The sequence below is a fragment of the Macrotis lagotis genome, chromosome 8 (genome assembly GCF_037893015.1).
Source record: "Macrotis lagotis isolate mMagLag1 chromosome 8, bilby.v1.9.chrom.fasta, whole genome shotgun sequence".
NCBI classification, from domain to species: Eukaryota; Metazoa; Chordata; class Mammalia; order Peramelemorphia; family Peramelidae; genus Macrotis; species Macrotis lagotis.
In genome coordinates, this window is record NC_133665.1 from 105960710 (window position 1) to 105981811 (window position 21102).

The following is a 21102-nucleotide window of genomic DNA, read 5'->3' on the forward strand; positions in this document are numbered from 1 at the left end:
GGTGCGGAAATGCGCTCCGGGCCCCGCCCCCCAACTGCTCCGGCCCTTCCGGGCGGCGGAGCGTCCACGCCCCCAGAGTGTCGGGAGCCTCCTCCATGGAGCGACAGGTACGGGCTTGGCGCGACCCGGCCCGGGCCCCGGCTCCGGCTCGGCTCTCTCCCGCTCGGCGGCCGCGGCCTGACCCGTGTGTTCCCCCCGCGCAGGTGCCGATGAGCGAGCCGGACGAGGCCGCGGCGCTGTACCGAGCGCTGAGCCGCCACCCGGCGCTGGTGGCCGCCGGCCTGGGCCCCGAGGTCACCACCCAGTACGGCGGCAAGTACCGCACGGTGCACACAGGTGCCGCGGCGGGGGGCGCGGCGGGGGCGCGGCGGGGGGCGCGGCGGGGGCGCGGCGGGGGCGGCCGGGGCGCCGCGGGGAGGGGCGGCCGGGCCGGGCTGCAGACGCTGGGCTTCCCCTTGCAGAGTGGACCCAGCGGGACCTGGACCGGATGGAGAACATCCGGTTCTGCCGCCAGTACCTTGTGTTCCACGACGGCGGCTCCGTGGTGTTTTCTGGACCTGCGGGCAACAGCATTGAGACCAAGGGGGAGTAAGTGTTGGGGGAGCGGCCCCGGGACCTCGGGCCGCGGCACCGTTCTTCCCTGCTCTCTAGTCTTCTCCTACCATCTGTTAGCTCTATTCAGAAAGTATTGACTCAGTTTACTTGCAGGGACGTTTCGGTGAGAGGTAAGTCTGCCCTCCCACAGTTTACCTTTTATTTAGACAGACTAAAGGAATTAGAGAAAAATTAATGCTGGACGTTTGAGCACCTTTTCCTGTTTCTTACATCTTTTCCATATCTCTCCAAAAAGTCTTTTTTTTTTTTAGTTTTTTGCCAGGCAGTGGGGTTAAGCGGCTTTTCCAAGCTCACACAGCGAGGTAATTATTAAGTGTCTGAGGCCGGATTTGAACTCAGGTCCTCCCGACTCCAGGGCAGGTGCTCCATCCACTGCACCACCTGGCCGCCCCCTCCAAAAGTCGTGATGTCATTCAAGACTAACATTGAAAGACTTGTTTCGTCTCCAAGGAGCTTCTCTTCTGGCCTTGCCTTTCCCTTCTAAAACTCCCGTACACTGACTGACTGAACTGTTTTTCAGCCTACTTGGGATCTCTGGATCTTATCTCTTCCCTGATCTTCTAGTCTGTTTGCCTTCTACCCATTCTGAATCCCAGGATAAATAATATCATTGCCATTTTCTTTAGTACCCCAAACTTCATGATTCACTTATCTTCTTACTAATCAATTAAGTGTTATATACATACATACATATATATTATAAAAGTACTAGCAATTCAAAGAAGGAGACATCTTGCATATTAATTAATTGAAGGAGTAAAGACTTGGACTGTCTTGAAGGTTAGGTTGGGTTTAGATTTTTGTCTGAGTTTATGGTTCATATCATGTTTATCCCTGAGAGGTCCCAAATAAGCCCAATAGGAATTTACTTTTTAAAAAAACAGATTTTTAAATTTTTATTTAAGGCAGTGGGGTTAAGTGACTTGACCAAGGTCATATTGCTAGGCAATTATCAAGTGTCTGAGGTCAAATTTGAACTCAGGTCCTCCTGACTCCAGGGTCAGTGCTGTATCCACACCGCCACCTAGCTGCCCCACAGTTTGGTTTTTTTTAACAAACATCCCACTGGAAAAAATTAATTCCTTTCAACAAATATGCATAGTCTAGAAAAACTCAGAAAGAATTACTTTTTGATAAGAATTAGATCTTGTGGGGGGCAGCTAGGTAGTGAAGTGGATACAGCACTAGCCCTGGAGTCAGGCGTACCTGAATTCAAATCCAGCCTCAGTTACCTAGCTGTGTGGCCTTGGACAAGCCACTTAACCTCATTGCCTTGCAAAAAACCTTAAAAACAAAAGTTAGATCTTGTGGCCTGGCAACTCCCTAACAGACAGAACTAGCTTTGGTCAGGCCCAGGAGTCATTAGGTCATGATGTTCCCACAGGCTGCTGAGCAGAGACTCCCCCTCAGGAGCACTGAAGGCTGTGCTTCGGAAGACTGGGAGTTCAAAGTCTGGGGAAGAGAAGCAGTTCCTGGAGGCAAGTTTGTGGGTGATGTTGGCACTGGTTCTGGAGTTTGTTTCATTGTCACTGGGTGTGGCACCTTTAGGACCTGGTGGCAGACCAGGTTTTATCTTTAACTGGGTGGAGAGTTTTCCTAGAGGCCCAGAGTGAGAGAGCATCCAGTAGATAAGGCATGTATCTGGAAAGTGGGTGGAAGAGAGGTAGTGCTGGGGGGCTTACCTAGTCACAGAAAATGACTTAGCCTGGCTAAAAAAAAAAAAAAAAAAGCTGATGCTTCTGCTTTTGTAGAAGAAAGGGTCTTATATATATATAATAGATGGAGGAGAGTCTAACTGATAATTTCATACTATCTTCATCTCAGGTTTGGGAAAAGAATTGTAAGCTGAAGAGTATCAACCTAACAGCTCTGGAGAAGCATGGGATTGTGTATGAGGATGGTGAGATTCTGTAAGAGTGATAATACTAATAATCACTTATGCTAACATATCACTTCCTTATTGTCAATTGAAGCTCAACCTTATCCAGAGCTTGGAGAAAGTACTGGAAGGCAGCTACCTGAAAGGGTGGGGATAGGAAGGCTCCAAGCTGGGGAATTTAGAATCTCTCTGGTGGCTCCAGGTCGACTCTATTCTATGTCGACCTCACCAGTGGCAGAGATGGAGAATGACTATAACTCAGAGCCAGGCAAGATTCAGATACGTTGTTTTTCCACTTCTAGATTGTTTTGGGTGCCTGTCTTGGTCACATTCAGAGAGTCACCTGCTCTACGTGGCTGAGAAGAAACGTCCCAAGACAGAATCTTTCTTCCAGACCAAAGCCTTGGAGCTCAGTGAGGAAGAAACAGCCAAATCAAAGAAGCAGGACCAAGCAGTAAAGGTGCAGACTGGTTTTTACCCTACTGCTTTGTAAATACATTTTCTTGGATTAAATGGAGGCCTTCTTAGCCTATTGTTGTAATAGTAACCAGTATTCAGTATGGTAACTTTAAGAAAGTAATGAAGTTCACTTTTTTAAAAACTTCTGTTATGTTTTTTTCTTCCTATCACATGGTTTTCTTTCTTTTCCTTTGGTCCTAATTCCTCATACACAAAATGACTAACATGTGCCCATATTGAATATGGGTATTACATGTACAACTTCACCAGACTGTTCACTGCTGGGGGGGGTAGAAAGGGAGGATGGTGAAAAAATATGTAACTTAAGCATATGGGTAAATATTGAAAGGCTTTTGTGACATGTAGTTGGAAAAATAAAAATAAAATATCAAGAAAAGGATGGTAGTTAAGGAAAAACTGAATGGGATTCAGGGTATTGAGCATCTGATCAAAACTAGTTTAAGAATGTTTATGTGATTCTTGGGTTGAGAGTGTTTTTGTTTTTTTTGTCCAGGGGGATCAGTATATATTTCATGAAGACTGGGGAGAAAATTTGGTTTCCAAAAGCATCCCTGTCCTGTGTGTTCTGGATATTGAAAGCGGGAACATCTCAGTGCTAGAGGGAGTCCCAGAGCATGTCTCCCCTGGACAGGTCAGCACAGCTTTCTCTTATTCCTTATCAGGTCAAAGGAACAGTTCTTCTGAGGATGGTCATCTGAGGGTTTGGAAACAGGAATCATTCAGTGAATAAAAGTTGGGGGCTTTTTAATGAATCTGAATAGGACACTATCCCTAATTTCACCACTGAGGAAGAGGCTGCCCCCATGCTTTGCTAAGTGTTGATGAGATGTGACAACCCATGTGTGTGTGTGTGTGTGTGTGTGTGTGTGAGAGAGAGAGAGAGAGAGAAAGAGAACCTCAGTGAATCCTGGCCCCTTGGGAACCCTCTAGTTCTGACCATGCCAGTTGCTCTGAGTTTGGTTTTATGTGTCACATAGGCATTCTGGTCTCCTGGTGACACTGGTGTGGTGTTTGTGGGCTGGTGGCATGAGCCTTTCCGACTAGGAATGCGTTTTTGTACCAACCGCAGGTGAGAAGAATGGGAACAGATTGATTGGGCAAGGCTGGTCTAACTTCTTGTGCTTCCTATAGTTAGCTTGGCTACTTGCTCTCAAATGGAAGCTGGGGGCCTGGGTCTTTCTGTATCCTTATAGTTGCCTGTCAGCTCTCCTCCAATGTATTGTTAAGGGGTTGAAAGAATAATGGGGATAGAAAGACTCCAAGCTGGGGAATTTAGAATCTCTCTGGTGGTTCCAGGTCGGCTCTGTTCTATGTAGACCTCACCGGTGACAAATGTGGTAAGTGACCTACTTCTTGTGCCCTGTGCATTTAATATTTGGTCTAAATTTATTTGGTCCTGCCAGCACAAATTTCTTTTATTTTAAATTTGAACTCCCTAAACAGAATGAGAAATTAGAATATTTACTCTTAAGAGACCTTTCACAAAATTCTCAAAAATGCAAGCATTGTTAGTAACATGATTCAGAGATTAAATCATACATGCAAAACACATTGCTTATTTCGGTAACAATAAATCAATATAGAAACAAAAATATGACACAATTACCCAATGTCTTCCAGGATGCAGGAGGTGCTCTTTCTCAAACCTTATTTCTTGTCGCAGAGCTCCTCTCGAATGACTCTTTGGCTGTATGTTCCCCCCGACTGAGTCCAGACCAATGTCGTATCGTCTATTTGCAGTATACCAACCTCAGTCCCCATCAGCAGTGCAGTCAATTGTGCCTGGTGAGTCTGAAGCATGCCCACTATTGAGTATTGCTGTTCTAGGATTGGCTTGAGGGAATCTGCTAATGCCTTTGACAGGCCAGCCTCACCCCCCCCCCCACCCGAGAAGCCATCAGAGCATTTCTCATCTCTTATCATCCCTCTTCGTGAATGATCATTTAGTGTTGCTTGGCTAGAGGCAGTGGTGGGGCACTGAGTTCTGCAAAGTCCAGGTTCAACCAGCAATTGAGCACAGGCTGTACTAGCAATAGGCATGTAGTATTATTCTACATATATTAATATATGTCCTTGTTGTTTATCCTTCAGAATGTAAACTCCTTGAGTGTAGGAATTGTTTCAACTTACTGTAATTTTATCTTCAGTACCTAGCACATTGCCTGGGGGGAGATTAAATGTCTAATACATGTGATGGATTGAGTTGGCAAATCTTGCAACATATCCATGCATCCTTTCTTTGAATTGGAGGTACACCCCTAACCAGTTTAAAGCCAAAATTCTTGTCTGCTACTTTGGAGAGCTCTCACTAAACCACACTGAGCAGTTTGAGGTTCTGTGGTTTAAGTTGGATGATTATAAAAATGATCTTATAATGTAGATCTGTGTTAACATCTTATCTGGGCACAGGAGGATCTGTCTAGGTTGTAAATCTAGGCAGATGCTATTAGGCAAATGTCTGGTGCTTTCTACACCAAGATTCCTCCATATCCCTCACACTAACTAACCCCTGAAACCTTCTGGGCCACGTTAAGAGTTGGACTCTGGACTCTCTGAGATCCAGGTAGAATTGATCTGACAGCCCATTGGAGTTGATATGTGAAATGCCATCCACTGAGACATGACCATTTTTCCCACTTTCTTTCAGTATGACTGGTACACAAAGGTCACTTCAGTCGTAGTGGACATTGTACCCCGACAGTTGGAAGGTGAGCTGCTAATGAACTGTAATTACTTGTTGGAAGACTGTGGTTTATGGGGCACAACTAGCTGCCCATTCCTCTGCTGTAGTTTTGACAGTAGGGCATATTTTAAGATCTGGGGGTAGTTGATCACATCTATTTCCATTCCTAAACCTGCCCTTCTCATCTCTACCTCAGGTTTAGTCATTGCTGTCTTCTGTCTTCCAACCAGAATTCTGCTAATGCCTTTGTGTCAGAGCCCCAACCTTCTACTTGAACCATACAGTCTCATTATCTCCTGATAGCAGAATTGAATTAGTTTTTCTTCTCTTTTCCTTAAATTCTTGCTTAATTTCAGCAACTCCCCTCACTCAGAACCCTTTGTCATAATTTATAATCACAATTTCTGTGTACCATTTGTCAGTCTTTGACAAATCCCTGTCAAACATTTGCCTCCAAAGGTCTATCTTTTTTCACGACTTAGACAGGATTAAAACTTTCCTCCTCCCCTCTCATGATCCCTTGGGTGAGAAGAAACAAGACCCCAGCAGTTATCTTACCACAGCTGATCCCAAACAAATCGGTGACTCTAAGACTTTGTAACTAGACAGCTCCATCTAGTCCATCCCTCTTACAGAAAGGGAAGCAGTCTCAAGGACAGAGGGGAATTTGTCCAAGGTTACACAAGTAGTAAGGGGCACAGTCAGCTGGCAGCTTTCAGATCCATTATACTGTTCTGCTCTGAGTTTGGGGATAGAGCTTCCATGACCATCTACAGCTCTGTTCAGCACAAATTCCATGCTAGGTCTGAGGCTCCAAAGACAAACCAAGCAGTCCTTGCCCCAGCAAGCTTCCATTCTTCTGAAGGGAGTGTACCCAGTTCAATTAAAAAAAAACGGTAATATGAAAAGGTCAAGATCATTTACAGCTTCAGGGGTTCAGGGAAGTCTTCAAGAAGGGCTAAACCTGACTGACAGGAAAGGAGATTCTAAAAGATTATGCATTCCAGAAAGAAGAGATGACTTGGGAAAGGGCAATCGGGAGATGGCATGTTCAGTGTAAGGAATTAACTGGAAAAGAGAATGTTTAGAGGGGAGAAATGGGACATTGGGCTGGAGAGGGGGATTGATGTAAGATTGGAGAAGCCCGTGAAGGCTTGGCTGGGTTGGAATGAATGGCATTGACATAGCCACCCCACCTTGAGGTACCCTGTCACTCAAAACAAGTCCCACTGAGGCTCTGGATGCTAAAGTCACCCCCTTGTAAGGAGGGTCCTTGGAAACTTTCATGTTTTATGAAGCCTGCAGGAGTGCTTACGAAAGGGGAGATGGGGAGAGCAGTGCTGCTACAGGTCAGCTTCTGCCAGGGGTAAACCCTGGGACCTTGTTGCATAGTGTTTGAGGAGGGATTATACTTTGAACCATTGGCTTCGTCACCTCATTGACTAACTTTTTTAAGTTGGGATGTTGTATCTTGGAAACTTGTCATTTTACAGACCTCTAATGGTGGGGGTGGTAAGGTTTATTCACCTTCCTTTTCCCTCCATCTTCTTCAGGAGAGAGGTTGGCAGGGTCTTTACTTCAATATTCCAGCAGCTGGTGTAGCTACCTCAGGGGAGACTTGTGTGTCACTGTCTTTGGAGGGAAGATCACTTCACCAATTCATTGGGTAGGGTCCTATTGATACCTGTTAGCTTTGACCCTTTGCTAGAACTTAGCTGCCTACCTTAAATTTCTGTGTGGTTTTGACACATTTTCAGAGGCAGCTGGCCTAGTAAAAAGAACATTGCACCTAGATGGACCTGGGTTGGAATTCTGGATACTTCTTATGTGCCATAGTATTTAACCTCTAAGTCTCAGCTTCCCTATTTGTAAAGAGAAAGATTGGTATCTGTACTGATCTGGCAGGATTACTATGAGAAAAGCAACTGAGAAACATTAAAACTCAATAGAAACATAGACTCCTGCTGCAGTTGTCTCCTTATTCTAAGGGAAGCTCACAAATAGCTGCCCCATATGACCCTCTAATCAAGGGTGGGAAATATACAGAGAACGGTTACCCTTCACCACAGGTCTATGTGGAGGTCACTAATTAGCCACCTCGGAGGGCGCAGTCTTGGTAGGATTAGTGAGGCCTAAATCCAGCTAGGCCTGAGCAGCCCTACAAAGTCCTGCCTCTGGGGACAGAAAACAGACATTAGGATGAAGTTTTGTAGAGTTTTGGGCCTTGATAGCCTTTGGATGAAAGACCTGCCTCAAGAGGTTGGTTGGACTGGGAAGTTCTCCTTTTGGAACTGAGAGCATCTATGGGTTTCTGTAATAGGAGGCTTCTCTAGGGACCTGACACTCCTCTGCAGAACAGGAGACAGTTTGGTGCTGGGTAACCCTGATGAGCCACTCACTTCTGCTTCCCAGATGTCCTGTCTGGTTAGGGGTCAGACGTCAACTTGCTTGGCCTGTTCCCAGGATTACCCTGATGATAATACTTAGGGGTCCCTTAGATCAACACCTTAGAGCTCACCTGTGTGCAGATAAAGCTATCAACACTAGACTTATATATTTGTGTCCGTTGCACCTAAAGGGAAAGCAGCTTGGTTTCATAGGGGAGGAAGGCACCCACTGGGTCCCATATACTTCAGAAATTTGATTTCATCTTCAAAACAGCCTGGTGAGATGTAGGTTGTTGTCGTTTTCCCCATTTTACAGGTAAAAAAACTGAGGGAGGCAGGGTTAAACATTCTATTATCTGAGACCAGATAAGACACCAGGTCTTCCTAACTCTTGGCCCAGTTCTCTACCTTTCTCACACATGTACATGTTGTGTGTCCATAGATAACCATGCCTTGTCTTGTTCATGGCCTGATGTTAGTCAGGATAGCCTAAACCACTTTAAGGAAGTTTTCAGAGTACTATGCATCTTAGGCATCAGGAGGCTCAAGTGATACCTGTGCCCTTTGTAACACAATTGAAGAACATGGATCTGACTTCCAAAGAGAATCAATCAGGGTAACACTCATCAAGTGCTTCCTGCAAAAGTATTAGTATCCCCATTTTACAGATGAGAAAATAGGCATGCCCTCAATTACAAAGTTAGGAAGTGTTTACATTTTATCATTTAGGAATAATTGTAATTTGGAACTATGGTGCCACTGACAGATATTTGCCATTTATTATCAATAACAATGCAGAATTTAATACTGTCATCTTTTCCTTTTTATAGAGATGGAACTATTGCTTTGTCTATTTTCTTTGTAGGAGGGCTTCAAATGGGTCCATTATAATCTGTTAAGTATGAGTAGATACCTTTAAACAATTGCACTTATTTTTATAAAATTCAAATAACACAAGAGTTGAATACAAAAACAATATTTGGATTCTGTAATAATGTTAAGTTGATGGTAGTAAGATTGAGACACCCTGACCTTGAGATCATGTGAAGTCAGAGATTCAGTTCAAGACTTTAGGTTTAAGAAGTTGTGGGTTTGAATTCCACCTCTTGTCACATGACAAGTCAAACCTCTCAGTTTCTTAATATCAGGAGGACTTTCATATATACATATAATATATGTGTGTGTATATATGTGTATGTATACACACATACACACTGTGTCAATGTTCCCCAAAATGAGGAAACGTCTTCCTTGAGTTTTGTCCTGTTAGAAATAAGTATGTGTTAATGTTCCAGTTTGGCCTAATCAAGGTCAAACATGACTAGAAGTTTTGACCTTAAGAGTAAAATAGAATTAGGTTAATAAGCACATTTATTGCTATTTCTCTTAAGTCTAGAGTTATACAGGCCTACATGGGGGGGTCTAGCTAGAGAGCCAGACTCCCCAAGATGGAGGCCTACTGTCTTTTTTTTGTAGCTTTGGCCGTCAGAAGGCGTTATCTGAAACATCACTACTGGCCTGTCCAAACAAAGAAGGGTACGCCCCCCCAACCCAGGATGGGTCAAGTCAAGGCAGGAAGAAGGGGGAGAACTCAGGAAAGGGTGGGGGGGACTCAGAATGGGGTGGGGGAACTGACATCAGAAGTTCAAGTAAAAAAAAATGCCTTATCCTAAAAGCAATGGATAGTTATGGGGCTCTTGATAGGATTAAGGAGGCAAGCCTTTGTTCTGTTTACAATTAAGGGAGTTCGCTCTAGGCTACCTGTTCAGTTGCTAAATTAATTAGATTAAAAGTGACCTCACCCAAATTCTGTTCACTCAACTCCATTATAAAAGAATCAGAAATTTTACATGCGTTTGTGCGCGAGCTTGCACGCGCACGCGCGCGCGCGCACACACACACACACACACACACACACTTATGTAAATATAAATTTACTATTTACATTCCCCCTATTTGGTCAAAGTGATATCATAGCATCACCTATGCAGTTATTTTAATAAGATTATTCTTAGAGGTGGCCAGGTTAGCACAGTGGATAGAGCACTGGCCCTGGAGTCCAGAGTACCTGTTTTCAGCCTCAGAGCTTAATAATTACCTAGCTGTGTGGCCTTGGGCAAGCCATTTAACCCCATTTGCCTTGCAAAAACCTAAAAAAACCCAAAACAATTATTCTTAACTATCCTGGAGTCTAGGTATTTCTTAGTGCCAATTTTACAGATGAGAGGAAACTGAAGCCCAAAGATTTTGAAGGGGTAAACCTGTCAGAATTCACACCAGCAGGAGGCTATTTACCCTCAGCAAACCCTAGAGCTGCCTACACTCCTTTTCTGTGCTATTCAACAAAGATATTCCACTCAGACTTTTTTCCCCCTTAAAATTATTATCCGCCTTAGAACCCAGATAGTTTTCAGGCAGATTTCTAAAAAACTTCAGAAGATGCTTTTTTTTAGCCTTAATGGATCCTCCTTCATCTTATCCAGGGATTCCAGAATCAAATAGTTTTTCTCTTTCTCTCCCTGGGTTAACTTTTTAATCCATCAGAATGTTTTCCACATTTACCTCCTCGGCTAGCCTTGATTCCAAAGACATGGTAGAAACAGAATGTACCTTCTTGTCCTCCATTCTTTCCCATTGATTTCTAAGCAGTAAAGCAGACAATCTCCAAGTGACCCTTTTTCTCCACTTCTGAGACTAAAGTTTCTTCATCAGAGGCCTAAACTTTTATTCTTTGGGTGATTAAAAAAAGCCTTGTAAGTCATAATGAGAAAATAGGATTCTTTTTCAGATCTGATTCTTTTCCTTAGGTTGCTTTTCTGGAATCTATTGTAACTTGTTGCCTTTGGGGTGTTGGTCAGCTGATAGTGAGAGAGTCATCTTTGATTCTGGCCAGCGAAGCCGACAGGTAAGGAGAATGAGCACTTCTTGCTGCAAGAATATGTTTGTACTGGGGAACATGCTGTACTTGGAAATGGCATGCTTTGTCTTCCAGGGCTCCTTGAAATGCTGGTCTATATTCCTGGCCAGTTAACACAGAAAACCTAGGAAATCAAGGCAGGTAGAGCATGTCCTTCTGCCCTTCTTAGAAAAGGAGGTGACCCACCAAGGATTTGGCCTATCATGGCATGCTTGCCAAAAGTGGCACAGTTAGTGATTTTGAGTGGCATAGCCAGGGAAAAATGGTGGTGTTATAGATCTTTGTCTCTGCTATTCCTAGAATTATACAGGCCTATGTGGGGGGGGGGGGGGCGGGTCTAGCTAGAGAGCCAGACTCCCCAAGATGGAGGCCTACTGCCTTTTTTTGTAGCTTTGGCCTTCTCTCAACTAATCCTTGTCTTAAATCTTGATTGACAACTGAACCATTCATAACCTAGACTTTTAAGTTATCTATTTCTTTTTTTTTTTTAGTTTTTTTGCAAGGCAGTGGGGTTAAGTGGCTTGCCCAAGGCCAAACTGCTAGTTCATTATTAAGTGTGTGAGGTCAGATTTGAACTCAGGTACTCCTGACTCCAGGGCCGGTGCTCTATCCACTGCGCCACCTAGCCACCCCAACTTTTAAGTTATGATCTTCCTCAGAGGAATTTGAAGTTTTAGAAGGAAAGAGAAAAGAGAAGGGAGTCCATTTCTAGCCCTCCGCTTCTTCATGTCTCTGAATTTCTACTGTTAGGACTTAGAAGGCTTTTTCCCTAGAATGTCCCATAGAGCTGGCTTCTAGGTGAGGCAGAAGATGGGTGTAATCAGTGAGACAAGAGTCAACTTCCCATTTCTCTCAGGCTTTATTTCTCAAAAAAAAAATGCCAACATTTCCCATAGGCTATTAGGTAGCCTGTTTTTCCTCAGTGGCTTTTTCAATCCCCTAGGCAGTGATAGTGATGGTAGGATTCCAAAGGAGAGCTTGTTTATTTTTTCTTGCCAATCAAGAGAACAAGACAGCCAGAGGGAGGCAGAGGATCCAGGGCTACTTAACACTCACATTTTACAGATGTTAAGAAGCCCAGAGAAGTGATACAGCTTACCCGTGTAACAAAGGTTGGAGGTTCTGGTGCTGATGTGTCAATCCAGGCCAGATCCCAGGTTTCTATTACACTATGAGTCATTAAAGCCCCGAGGTACACAGAAGCAACTGTCCACTTGAGGACAATGAAAGATAATGATGCAGACTATGGAGATTGTATCCTTTTAGACCACTAGGAACCAGAGAAATATGAACCTCATGGTAAAAAAATACTTACTTGATGTTGAGTTAGTGCTCTAAATGTCCTCTGTCCCCCTTTCTTCTATAGGAACTGTTTGCAGTGAATACCCAAACAGGCAATGTGACCTCCCTGACAGCTGGTATGGCATGGCATGGGATTGGATTAGCTCAGCTCCCTTCAAAAACTTGAGTTCAGAGTCACTGTGATCCCCTGGGTAACACATTCTGATTTACGACTGGGCAAGGTGGGGTTGGACTATCTGGTAGGTGCTGGGCTTTCAGCCTTCATATGTATCAGTCAGCATTTTCTAGAATTAATATTTTTATTTTTCAATTTGTGAAAATCTCTTTTCTCTCCCTTTCACCCACATTCCATTGAAAAAAGAAGAAAAACAGAGTGTATAGCCAAGTTAAGCAAATTTCCCAAATGGTCATGTCCAAAAAACATTAGCATGCATTGAACACCTGTGTCCCCAACCCTGTGTTAGCCAGTTGAATCGTTGAATGCAATTGTGAGATCTGGTCTCTGCCTTATTGCATTCACAATCTGTTTGGAAAAGTCAGTGAACCCAAGAAAAACAATGAAGTGTTTGACAAAATCATTAAACTAAATTATTTAATACAGGTTCTGGGGTTAGGGATACTTGGTATGACTTTGAATATTGGGAGAGTATAAGTCTCCTTAGAAATAGGGGGACTAGGGACTGGTGAGACCTTTGTATCTAAGAGAATCCCTCAGCACCTTGTGTTCTTCATTCTAGGGTTGCCTTTAGGAAGTTGGAAGCTACTCACAATTGATCAAAACCTTATGCTAGTTCAATTCTCCACTCCCAACCAACCACCAAGCTTGGTAAGTATTTTCAATGCCCTGGAAACAGGGGAGAAAAAAAAAACAGGGTCATATCTAAGCAGGATCCAACCACGGAAGGATGGGAAAAAAAAAAACTTAGACCAATTTTTGCTCTATCCTTCAGTTTTCACATACCCATTCAGGTCTGTGGGTAATGGGTCTCTTAAATAGAAAAAAGTCAAATAATTCCTATTTCAGACCAAAAAGGGATAGAGTCAGTTTTGCTCTGAGGAAGAGACTTATCCTTGTACCCTCCTCACCCCAGAGGCATGATTGAGAGACAGTAGTAATATTCCAACACACTAGCTGTGAACTTGGCAGAAGAAGATAATGGATGGCCTCTATCTCCTTCCTTTCAGAACAAAAACAAAAACAGAAAGCTTAGCTTGGGATGTTGCAAATGTGGTCGGGTTGACTTGCCTGGAAGAGGAGTTGTTTCAGACATAATGAGTCTGAGATATCTCCAAGACATTTGGTTTGAAAAGCCTAATAAGGAGTTGGTAAAGTGAGACTGAAATGAGAGAGAGGGAGACTGAGGCTGATGTGATAAGATTCCAGATCTGTCCTCAAATATATGGTTTAAGTTTTTAAACATCTGTCTTTTGACCATGATGAAGCTCAAACCAAGGCTTAATTGAAGAGGAAGGCCCATCTCCACAAGGTTCTTTGACTTTGTTATGAAACTTCTGTCACATGTTCCTATAGGAACTGAGCACTAATTCATTTACAACTTCATTTTAAAATCCCCAATGTCATCACTTTGAATTTAGTGATCTGAATGAGTTGTGCATTAGGAAGTTCAAGTCCTACATTTTATTCAGCATTGTATTCTTAATATTTTCCTTTGTATTCCCTGATCCAATGGTAAATTTTAAGAGATTTCAAAAGGCATTTTTCTTAAAAATAGAAAATGGGATGAAAAAGCAGATAAAACCAGCAGGCTCTTCAGTAACAGGTTTTTCCCCCCTTGGTAGAAAGTGGGGTTCCTTCCTCCTTCAGGAAAGGAACAAGAGATTCACTGGGTGACCCTGGAAGAGGCAGAGTCCATCCCAGAAATCATTTGGACCATCCGTGTCCTGAAACCTCCTCCTGATCAAGAGAACCCCAAGTACCGTAAGTCTGAATGGGAGTCATCTAAGGAAGTGAATTGGGAAATGAATCCTGGGGCTAGCCCCAGGGATTGGGTGACATTCCAGTGGAGGGATCCCCTGGGAAGGGCAGAAAGAAGCTCACTCCTCCAAAGTGCATGAAATGACAGGCTCTTCCATACACATTCTATTCATATCTCCATGGGGCTGCTTTGGAGGGATTCTGCTGCACTTCTCACTTAGACCACAGGTAAAAAGCCCTGGGAACATTTGGGATTTGCTGTCCCAATGAAGAGTGACATTAGTAACTATCTTCAGATTTTGCCTTGTAACTTAGTTGCTTTTGTATGGCCATTATTGTAACAGTGTCAGCAGCATATCAGTCCATTGTAACCTTACAAGGTTACTAGGTTTGACTTCACAAGAGCTCAGAGCAGGACTGCTTTGGACCTACAGAATCTAAACATCACATCCCAGCTAGAAGGGGTTGTAGAACCCAAACTGGTAGCAGTCATTTAGTCCAGTCATGGGACAGGTGAGAACACTGAAGCCCAGAGTGAGGAGTCTTCTCTAACCGAGGTCTCATGAAGGCTGCTCAGTTCTAACAATCAAAGTTCTTATGATGACCAAGTGTCTCATAGACCCAGGTATTCAGAAAACTGTAGGCCAGCAGGACAAATTTAAACTTGTCATGATCTCCCTAATGGCAAAGTGGGCTTCTGTGTGCAGGCAGCTCCAGCCACATCAGAGGGAGAGCTAGGGCTTGACCCTTGGTAGCCTCGCATCCTCCCACTCAAGCTCCAGAGAAAAAACAATGGCTAAAGCAGTGGTTTCTGAAAGAAGATGTTGGGGAAGGCCTCTGCTCCCTGGGACTGAAGTTTGCACTGAGTCCATTCCCTTCATTTCCATCTCTCTGGGAGTATGAGCTCAGCTCCCAGCCCACCCAGGGTGCCTGTTGGCAGCCTTTGTCAGGCCCCAGAATATCCCTCATAACTCTCTGCTCCCTGAGGTTCCCCAGCAGAGGGGCAGGGTTATGTGGACCATTTGGCATGTTAGTTTGACTTCTCTGGGTCCTTCTCCAAGAATTCATGATGTTCCCTTAAGTGCAACACTTTGTCTTAGTCCAATAAACTCATGATTTCTAAGAAAGTTCTTTGAAATTCAGATTTCTCCAGGTGATCTGTTTTTTTTCCCCTTGTAGCTGGCCTTGACTTTGAAGTGATCCTTCTTCGGCCTCCCGGCACAGCTGAGAAGTCCAAGATCCCTCTTGTGGTCATGCCTCATGGTAGGGTTCCTACTCTCCCAGCCTGACTCTTCTAATGCCCCTTCCCTTAAGCTTCTCACACCTAATTTTGCCCTGTTTTATAGGGGGACCTCATTCATCCTTTGTAGCAAGCTGGATGCTCTTCCCTGCTGTTCTCTGTAAGATGGGCTTTGCTGTCCTGCTGGGTGAGTGAGGGCCTGGGAAAAGCATCTTTGGCTCCAAACTCAGTATTCTTTTTTACACTCCTCAGAATTGTCTGATTATAAGTTCTGAGCTGACCTTGCACTTACAAAAATGGTTAGCCTTATTTGCATAAGGAACTTGAGGGGAAAAATAATACCCCCTTCTATATAACACACATGGGTTATTGCCCTGATCACCTCTCCAGTTTCTCCATTTATTTGCAGTGAACTATCGAGGTTCCACAGGTTTTGGGCAGGATAGCATCTATTCCCTCCCTGGGAATGTGGGAGACCAAGATGTAAAGGATGTTCAGGTATGGGATGAGCAGAGTGTATAGTTATTATTGTAGGGAATAGAAGGTTAATTCCTTAGCTCTGAGATAATCCCAGCTTGGGGCTCATAGTCCTGTCCTGACCCAGGATTTTGACTGGAGATGGTTTCCTTTTGCTGTGGCCAGGGTTCAAGCTATGTGACACTCACAAAAAAGCAAGATGATGTCTGACCATTCATTGCCTGTGAGCCCTAGGGTCCCCTGACATCTTACACATCAGAGACCTGCTCCTTGATGCCTCCCCCTTACTGCCTTTGACCCCCATTCTAGGGGGCCCACACAACAGAATCTCCCTGTATTTGTTCTTTGTCCCCTTGACCAGCAGTGTCAGGCCCTTTTCAGCCATCTGCTCCATCATCCAGGTTCCCTAGTGCAGTCATTAGACTGTTGACTAACAGCCTATCTCATTCGCAGGGATGTGTTCCCCTTCCCTTTATTCAAAGGGCATGGCAGGTTGTGTTCTTTGGTTACTTACTTGCCAGGGCCTATCAGAAATGCCAAATTTTGATGCTTTCTATGTGGGCTGTAGTCCTCATGGAAGGGGAGAAAGCCCAAGGAAGACCTGCTACAGTGCTCCTCCTTTTCTGCCATTGCAGTTTGCAGTGGAACAGATGCTCCAGGAGGAGGACTTTGATAGGGGGCGAGTGGCACTCATGGGTGGATCCCATGGGGGCTTCCTGTCTTGCCACCTGATTGGTCAGTATCCAGATACCTACAGTGCCTGTATAGTTAGGAATCCTGTCATCAATGTGGCATCCATGTTCTGCTCTACTGACATTCCTGACTGGTGAGTGTGGCCGGCAGCAGAGAGGGCTAAGGGAGAGCAGGGAGCCAACCCTAACTCCATGCCCCCTCCTTCTCTGGACACTTGGCTGTTCACACCCCCCCCCCCCAAAGGTTAGAGAAAGATTGCCTTACTGTGCCTTTCATGGGCTAGGGTGAATCATTCCTGAGAGGGAGCCCCATAAGCCTCAGACCCATCCCATCTGCAACTGGAAGGTTTCTGGACAGTCCTGGCCTCACTAATGAATGGCCCTTTGATCAGAGGAACAATGCCTTAGGAGGAAAATTGACCAGGGAGTGACTTCTCTCGATCATCCCCATGAGATAGTTGTAAAGTTGGGGGAAACTGGCCTCATTCCTCTTTCTCCCTCTGCTCTGCATGTCAGAAGTCAGAGGAAAAAAGCTGTGAGTGGGGCAAGCCCAATCTCAGTCTGGCCTCTCCACAGGTGCATGGTAGAAGCAGGCTTTCTCTATACTACTGATTGCCTCCCGGACCCTGCCACCTGGGCAGAGATGCTGAAAAAATCACCAATCAAGTATGCTTCTCAGGTGCAGTACCTCCTTCTGCCCTTCCACTGCCCTTTCACCAGGGGAGGAACCAGACCACAGCCAAAAGCACTCTTCCTCTTCCCCTCTCCAGGTTAAGACCCCACTTCTCCTCATGCTTGGCCAAGAAGACAAACGTGTTCCTTACAAACAGGGTATGGAGTATTATCGGGCTCTTGTAGCCAGGAAGATCCCCGTGCGGTGAGTAGAAGCACCTCATTTCAGGGAACAAACTGCTCAAGAGAAAAATGAGGGTTCAGCAGGTGGGCCCATATTGTGGGCAAGGGAAGGGAAGGGTTGGGAGCTTGAAAGTCCTGAATTAAGTTATAGGCGGACCAAGACTGGCCACAGCTTGGGGTAAGTCCTCTGCCAGGGAGGGAGGAGGGCTGGATCTGTGAGATATCCTGCATTTTTCAGGTTCTTGCTGTATCCCCGGAGCAACCACTCACTCTCTGAAGTGGAGGTGGAGTCTGACAGCTTCATGAATACTGTCCTCTGGCTGCATACCCACCTGGAATGCTGAGGAGCCAGGAGCAGGGTCAAGGGCATCTGCCCACTAGTCCTTGATCTTTCTCTCTTACCCAATGCTGTGATAATGCAATACTGACATTTCTGTCTGCCAAGCTGTCTTAACAAGGGATTCATAATGAGATAAAGAGGAGGATCCTGAATGTAGCCCCCCGCTAGGTACGGTGTAAACCCTTCAGGGCCTCCACTCCTTCCCAGGCAGGGGGGAGAGGAGAGAACTCCCACCTTCCCTAGCTGGCCTGTTTTAAAAAGAGAGCCACGGAGTAGTCCGAGGTCTTCAGCTCAACCAGCCAGGAGCCAGCTGGGCCTCCAGTCTGGGCTCTGCAGGATAGGCCTGTCCAGTCTAACTCCACCATGGAGGGCAGAACTGGCAGTTGGGTGTATCTAGATGTCTACTTGTTTTTATATTTTTACTCTTTGGGGTTGAGTTTCTGCAAGACCCTTCCTCATCTAAACCCTGCTGCTCCCAGAGCTGGGCTTAGTGCTAAGCCCCTGTCTTGGTGCTTTAGGGAATGGTTTTTAAGAAGAGAGAGGCAAGATGTAAAGAAAACAGCTTTTGGCCTGTTTCCTCATCTGCTCAATGGGCAAGGGGGGTTGAACTAAATCTCCCAGGGGCCTTCTAACTAATTCCTGTGACTCATGACCAACTGTGGCTGGCCCCAAGACTAGGTACTGGGCCCATGTGGACACAGATCCTAACAGTGCTCAGCAGAGGTATGTGCTAATAATAAATGTGACCCTGGTGAAAAGATGGGTTTTTTGACTTTTTTGTGAGAGCTGCAGGAGCCCTCCTCCTCCAGAGGCCTTGAGGGAGGTTGAAGTCCCAACCCCCAGGCCACATCATCACTGGCACCAAACTGGCTCAGCCTTCCCCACAGAGCAGGGAGAAGATGGCTGCAGGGGTTGGCTATGCTAGAGACCCCCACTCTGGGGCCACCAACATTATGTCAATGACTCCTTTTCTCAGACTTGACAATGAAGCATTATAGACTCTCAGCAAGCGTTTATTAAGGTCACTTCTGACAGAAAACCTGTCCCTCCCCTCATGGAGCTTAAATTCAAATGGAGCAGACAACATGTAATCTAGAACATAAATACAGTTGATGAATGATAACCTTACCAGGAAAGGCCTAAAGAAGGTGGTGCCAGAGGAAGGTAACATCTTACAGGAAGTCAGAAAACCTGGTTTGAATAAGGAACCAGTAAGACCCCAGATAGGTAGAGAGGAGAGAAAGGCCAAGGTAGAGGCAGGGGAGACACTAAAGAAAGGACCTTTCCTCTTCATCTCTATCAGCTCAATTTTATGACTTTGTTTATCCAGTCAGCATACATGGAGACCCGCACAAAGATAGCTGGCCATCCGGGGCGAGCACAGACACGATTTGGGATTATGATTCCCTGTAAGACCCAACAGTCATGGGTATAGCAGGCTAGTGGCCCTCCATAGTCCCCCTGGAAGGAGAAAGAATTGTATAAGTGAAGCCTTAAGGTTTTGAGGAATCCTAGGAAGGGGAAAGTCAAAACCACTGCACAACAAACAGCTCTGTTAAGGTGAACAAGAAGACTACAACTTCTTCCCTGAGCCATCATAGGATCATGGATTGATCATGGATTGTGCCTACTTTGGTGTTGCTTTTTATATCTAGTGACAGCCTCTTTGATCACCTCTCTATAGAATGAGACAATTGGACTGGGTGGCTTTTTAAAGTATCCCACAGTTCAAATCTATGCTCCTTGGATCCTAATATGAGAGCTTGAGTAGGATGGAAATAACCACCTGAGACCCATCCAGGTTCATCCTTAGGATACAAGGCATGAGTGACCATCTAGGGGCTCAAGCTTTTCCACTTCATCCCTCAGAAAAGGACCTGTGGGGTAGGATCCTTCCTAGGCATAACTGTTGCTAGTAGAACTCTGGCATTTAAGCTTTCTAAAGCCTGGGATTTCTGTAACAGAGTTCTATAGGGTAACTCCTCCCTTCCCTTCTCCCACCCAAGCCTCCATATCTCACCATACCTCACAGGCCCCTACTGGAACCACTGGGCTCACTGTGCATAACTCATTCTTTTTCACCTTGCCTCGATGTTTGATGTTGCACTCTTCATTGGGCATGACCCAGAGCCTGGCCATATTCAAGACTGTATCATTGCCACTTCCTAAGGGAAAATAGGATAGTCTGGTACCTAGTACCACATAGCCAAAGAAAGGCTTCAAAATGAGCAGTAGTAAAAGGGGAAAGGACTAGTTACACATTCTTTAAAAAGGCTACAGCATCTATGCCCTTTTACTCAGCCAAAAAACTAGGTCTATGAAAGGAAAGGAGCCCATATAATACAAAAATATCTACAGAAGCTTTCTAGTGGCAAAGCACTAAAAATTGACGCGCCCTCCAATTAGCGAATGACAACAAATGGCATATGGATGTAATGGGATACCATTGTATACAAGGAAAGGGATGGCTTCAGAGAATATTGGGAAGGCATCAACTCTTACAGAGAGAAATGAACAGAACTGGAAGAACAATTTATCCAATAATATTATAAAGATGAACAACTTTGAAAGAATTAAGAACTCCGATCAACCATAATTCTAGAGAACTGATAAGTTATGCTGCCCACTTATTGATAGAGGTGACAGACTTCTGAATAAAATTTTTTTTTGATTTGGTCAATGTGAGAATTAGTTTTGCTTGACTACATATTTGTTACTTTTCCCAATGGGGTAGGAAAAAAAGAAGAGGGAAAATAGCTTTTTGTTCAATGAAAAAAAAATATTTAAAAAAATGACCTCTGGTACCGGAATTCAACAAGGCTGTAGACTTGGTCTAATTGGGTAACCTGAGATGACCCATTTGTCCATTCTGTTCCTTTTAAGAGTGATCCAGAAGTGATCTTTCCATTATACTATCCTTCCGCATGTGGGAAGGATGAGGAACAAGGGAGGCATAGGACTCAGATATCCAAGAGAGATGAGGGATTCTCAAGAGAACTCTTTTAAGCAACAGTGTTGAGAGGAATAATGTAAGGCAAGTTTGGAGAAAGAAAGGTCAGACCCTGCAGGACCCCTGAAAGCTAAGCTAGGTCAAGAAATTTGAAATTCCACTTATGAAAGAAGAGGGAGAGGGGTACATCAAGATTTTTAAACTCGGGATGGTTGTGGCCACAGTAGTATTTCAAGATTTAATCTAAGATGGAGGAGAGGATTGAAGCAGTGCTTTTCTCATAATAGGCACCTGATTAATGCTTGTTGAATTGAATCAAAATCAACTAAGAGGATATTATAATAGATGT

At 44.7% G+C, this 21102-nt stretch overlaps 2 protein-coding genes across 4 annotated transcripts in view; one reads left to right on the forward strand and one right to left on the reverse strand.

Annotated features, from left to right (window-relative positions):
- On the forward strand, positions 1-20583 carry APEH (acylaminoacyl-peptide hydrolase). Of its 2 annotated transcripts, XM_074197951.1 has the most exons (23): positions 1-107; positions 204-336; positions 462-588; positions 2000-2093; positions 2440-2515; positions 2797-2954; positions 3468-3605; positions 3952-4043; positions 4271-4311; positions 4638-4759; positions 5622-5682; positions 9521-9580; positions 10852-10949; positions 12328-12379; positions 13001-13089; positions 14064-14202; positions 15379-15462; positions 15546-15626; positions 15849-15937; positions 16552-16742; positions 17185-17287; positions 17379-17485; positions 17702-20583. In XM_074197951.1, the coding sequence occupies exons 1-23, from the start codon at positions 96-98 to the stop codon at positions 17805-17807; spliced, it is 2253 nt and encodes a 750-aa protein (XP_074054052.1). In that variant the 5' UTR covers positions 1-95; the 3' UTR covers positions 17808-20583. The 2 variants fall into 2 exon arrangements, with proteins under 2 accessions (XP_074054052.1, XP_074054053.1); XM_074197952.1 differs by lacking the exon at positions 9521-9580 and having other exon boundaries at positions 2-107; positions 17702-20576.
- Positions 18801-21102, reverse strand: part of MST1 (macrophage stimulating 1) — a 19462-nt gene continuing 17160 nt past the window's right edge. Inside the window, exons 17-18 of one of the 2 annotated variants that reach the window (XM_074197953.1) lie at positions 19829-19968; positions 18801-19264 (exon numbers count right to left, since the gene is read on the reverse strand). In XM_074197953.1, the coding sequence (XP_074054054.1) occupies positions 19103-19264; positions 19829-19968 (302 nt within the window). In that variant the 3' untranslated portion in view covers positions 18801-19102. Of the gene's footprint in view, positions 19265-19828; positions 19969-21102 lie in introns of those variants that run through there. The other variant, XM_074197954.1, reaches the window with a different exon arrangement.